Source organism: Manacus vitellinus, unplaced genomic scaffold, assembly GCF_001715985.3.
Source record: "Manacus vitellinus isolate BGI_N305 unplaced genomic scaffold, ASM171598v3 scaffold_74_pilon, whole genome shotgun sequence".
Lineage (NCBI taxonomy): Eukaryota > Metazoa > Chordata > Aves > Passeriformes > Pipridae > Manacus > Manacus vitellinus.
Window position 1 is genome coordinate 150,675 of NW_021940780.1, and position 3,767 is coordinate 154,441.

Consider the following 3,767-nt stretch of genomic DNA (forward strand, 5'->3'; position numbering starts at 1 on the left):
CAGACCTGCTGTTACAGAAATGATGCCTTGCCGTGCTTGTCATGTTTTCTGACAATGTCAGAGGCAGATGGCAGGTACCAAGGGAGAAAACTGAGAGACACGAGGTGTGATTGCAAAGACAGTGTTTATTTTGAGACCTTGTGTTTGCTATTTGTTGTGTTTTTAAGGTTGTGATAAACGGTGGAGCAACGTCCAGCGGTGACCAGGATACAGAAGACACGGAGTTGATGGCCATCTATACCACAGAAAATGGCATAGCAGAGAAGGTATGTGGTGGTTCCCTTGTAGATGAGGACTCGTTCTTGCTGTCTCAGTTCATCCTTTGCCCACCCCAGTCCCACGTGGCTGTGATTTCCCATCTGAGCAGATGGTGCTGACTCCAGACTCAGGTCACGCTTGGCCCCATGACTGCTCTGGTCACACACTGTGGTTGCAGAACACGGGGCATGACTCAGGGGATGCAGCAGTGAATGCACTTTGACCTGGCACCAGAATTCATAATATGCAAGTTTTTGATTTCTTCATTCCCGCTGGCCTTTTGTGTGGTTTCCCTGGGAAGGTCACTGTGCTGTGCTCATCAGTTGTTAACCTCTTCTGCATTTCTCCAGGGAGACTGGTGGTGCTGAGCACCTCTAAAAGTGGGATCTTTCCCACTCTCCCAATTTCTTCCAAGCTCCAGCCTCATAAGATTAATTTTTCTAGTCCTTTTTCCAACTAGAGGCTGCTCATTATTATTGAGTGGCAGCTTTATGAATGAACTTGAGGTCATAAAAACCCTTGAACATTTTTCCTTAGGAAAACTATGATTCCCTATTCAGGGAGACCAGTTGAGGCCTCAAAGGACACCAGTTTGGTTGTGATTTTTCCAGCTTTTTACTCCATTCCATCATCCCCTAAACCTGTTCAATAATAATCCTGCCAGCTGAGATGGTTTGAATCTGAGCTTTTATTTAAAATAAGGACGAGGATTATGGTAAATCTGAACAGCACTTTCTGAAATGTATACTCCAGCTGGCTTTGTGGTGAAGCCTTGTCTCTGAAAAGCCTCAACTTGACCTAATTTTTCAAGTGTCCCAAGTGAAACAAGACCAAAGCTCTCCTGATTCCAAGAAAGAGCATCTTGGTGCTCATCTGTGCGAGGCTGTAACTTGTGGTGGGGCAAGGATGATACCAAGGGGTGCAGTGGGGGTTTTCCAACTCAGACACCAAAATTCTCCTCTGAATTTCAAATTTAAAATACCCCTAAATAGATGGTTCTCCAGAGGTCTTTTAGTGGTGCCTTTCAGAAGGATGCTGCGAACACCCGCATGTCTCAAACACATCTCTGTGACCATCGTGGTCGTGCTGATCTTCAGTGGACAGATTTTGGCAACTGTTGACCTGCATGTCTGATGGCTGATATTTGGAGCGTGCTTGGACTGGAGTGGAGAGAGACAATCTGATAAAGCCCTGAGCAAAAGGTGTTTGGGTGAAATTGTGCAACCAAGATAAGCGATCTCCAGACACCAAACCGTGTCTTCACGGCCTGGTTTTACCAAATGCCTGTTTTTTCTGCTGTCCAGTTGATCCATGTGATCAGAACTGTAAATGATGGGGAATAATTCACCTCAGAGAGACCCATGAGCTTTTGAGCAACCAAATCTACTTGACTTAAAGCTTTGTTGTGGTCACAGGGAATGAACAGGGTGGGGAGGCCCTGGCACAGGTTGCCCAGAGAAGCTGTGGCTGCCCCATCCCTGGAAGTGTCCAAGGCCAGGTTGGACAGGGCTTGGAGCAACCTGGCTAGTGGAAGGTGTCCCTGCCCATGGCAGGGGGTGGGATGAGATGGGCTTTAAGGTCCCTTCCAACCCAAACCATTCCATGATTCTGTGATTCTGTGTTTGATCTTGGCTTTCCTTTCTCTTGAGAGATCATTCCCTAAGAAAGACCTTTATAAAGGCCTTTTATATATTTATATATTATAAAAATATATTTTTTATATATTTTATAATTTAGCAAAGAGGCCTGAAATGTCCTTAATCACTGGAGGGTGCCCAGTGCTCACATTGGCTCCCAATATTTGTTAGCTGAGACAGTGAACTGTGAGCCCAAATGAGAAATAACTGTTGCTGCATCCCTGTAAAATAAACAATGTGATGTTGCTTAATAGAATCCTGGAATGGTTTGGGTTGGAAGGGACCTTAAAGCTCATCCAGTTCCACCCCCTGCCATGGGCAGGGACACCTTCCACTAGCCCAGGTTGCTCCGTTGTGGGTTCTTTATTGAAGGTATTTCTCCCAAGGGTTTGCTCCCCACACTTCATCAGTTTTCTCATCAGAGCCTTTGTCTTGCACTGCTGGGGTTTGTTTCTTTGCATTTTGCACTCGATTGTTGTGGGGTTTCTTCTTTCCCTCCAGCATTCTTTCTACAACTTTATCTGTCTCCTCCCCCGTTTATACTTACCAGAAAAATGAAAAAAAACCAAAAGCACAGCATGTTCCACCTTTGGCCAGTTAAAAATAATTAAAGGAGGAATTAGCCTGTGATCAGTATCTGGTCCAGGGAGGTGCAGCTCATTCCCAGCAGTTCCCTTGGCACACTTGGCAAACACCAGCTCTGAGTCAGGGATAGACCAGCAGGCACATGCTGGAGAAGCCAAAGGGCCAGTGACTGCCCAGTGAGTTACTGGGATGGCCAGGCCTCACCTGAATTCTGCACTTCCTCATCGTTCAGGCTTGGTCTGCTCAGGGTTTGACCAAGGTGAGAGTTCCCTGTCCAAAGGGATCTAAGTCTGGCTTTGGAAGGAATGAGGAGTATCCTGGTTGTTTTCTTTATACAACCCCTTTACTGTGTAGACATTGCCATGACATTTATGCCTTGGAAATTAAAAGTTCTTTTGTTAGAAGACCTGTAAGCTTCACTTTCTGAAGGAGAGCTTGAGTTGGTTGGCACTTGTTGATCTGTACCCAGAGAGACCTTTCTCCGTGCCACGGAGCAGCTCCCTTGTGCCTGCTCCTGCTTTTTGTTCTTTGCAAGACTAATTTAGGAATAATGTAATCCCAAGTGGAAAGCTCTGAAAGGACTAATACCCTTGTTGTGTGTGCTGTGGCCTTCCTGGTAGAAACAGGCCATTGCTTCTGCTTTCTGCTGCCCAAAGAAGAGGGAGAATAGACTAAGACTGACTAAACTAGGACTGACTAGGGTAGGATAGACTAGAATAGGATGGACTAGAAGGGCAAGTGGAAAAGTTAAGGAATGCACTTGATGCAACCTCATCAGTCCAGTGAAGAAAAATAAATGTTTGGCACCAAGTGGAACACTGGGACAGCTTCTGGATACTGGTCTGGCCAAGCTGGAAAAGAGCCCAAAAGATGGGTTTTCCAAAGTCCAGAGTCAGCAACCTGCACAAATCTCTGACTGGGTTTTAGACAACCTGGTGTCCTGTGTGGGAACAGCATGAACTTTGGCAGTCCCATTTCTGTCCGTCCTTGGCAGGGTTGTGGAGGTTTCTCAGTGCAGGGTGGTGGGTGTTTCATCCATTCATGTCCACAGCTGGTTCTCCTCAATCCCTGCTGCTCTTTGGGTGGCTCCAGCCAACCAGCACGGACGTGATTCCTGAAGCAAACAGTTATTTCTGCTGGTGCTTCCCTGTTCGTCCCTCAGGGGCAGATGGTGTAACACCCTCACTGTGCCCCTCAGAAAGTGTGTGGTGCCCTCTGGGTCACACTGTTGGATAAACACAGCAGGGCTGGTGAGTGAAGTCCTGCAGTGGAGCCTGTGGCCATGGA

General features: G+C 46.8%; 1 protein-coding gene across 1 annotated transcript in view; it reads left to right on the forward strand.

The window, feature by feature from the left end:
• The window catches only part of SLC23A2 (solute carrier family 23 member 2), a 56,721-nt gene that overhangs the window by 26,206 nt on the left and 26,748 nt on the right, over positions 1-3,767 (forward strand). The window contains exon 3 of the mRNA XM_029964554.1: positions 168-266. Coding sequence (XP_029820414.1) covers positions 168-266 — 99 coding nt within the window. The remainder of the gene's footprint in view (positions 1-167; positions 267-3,767) is intronic.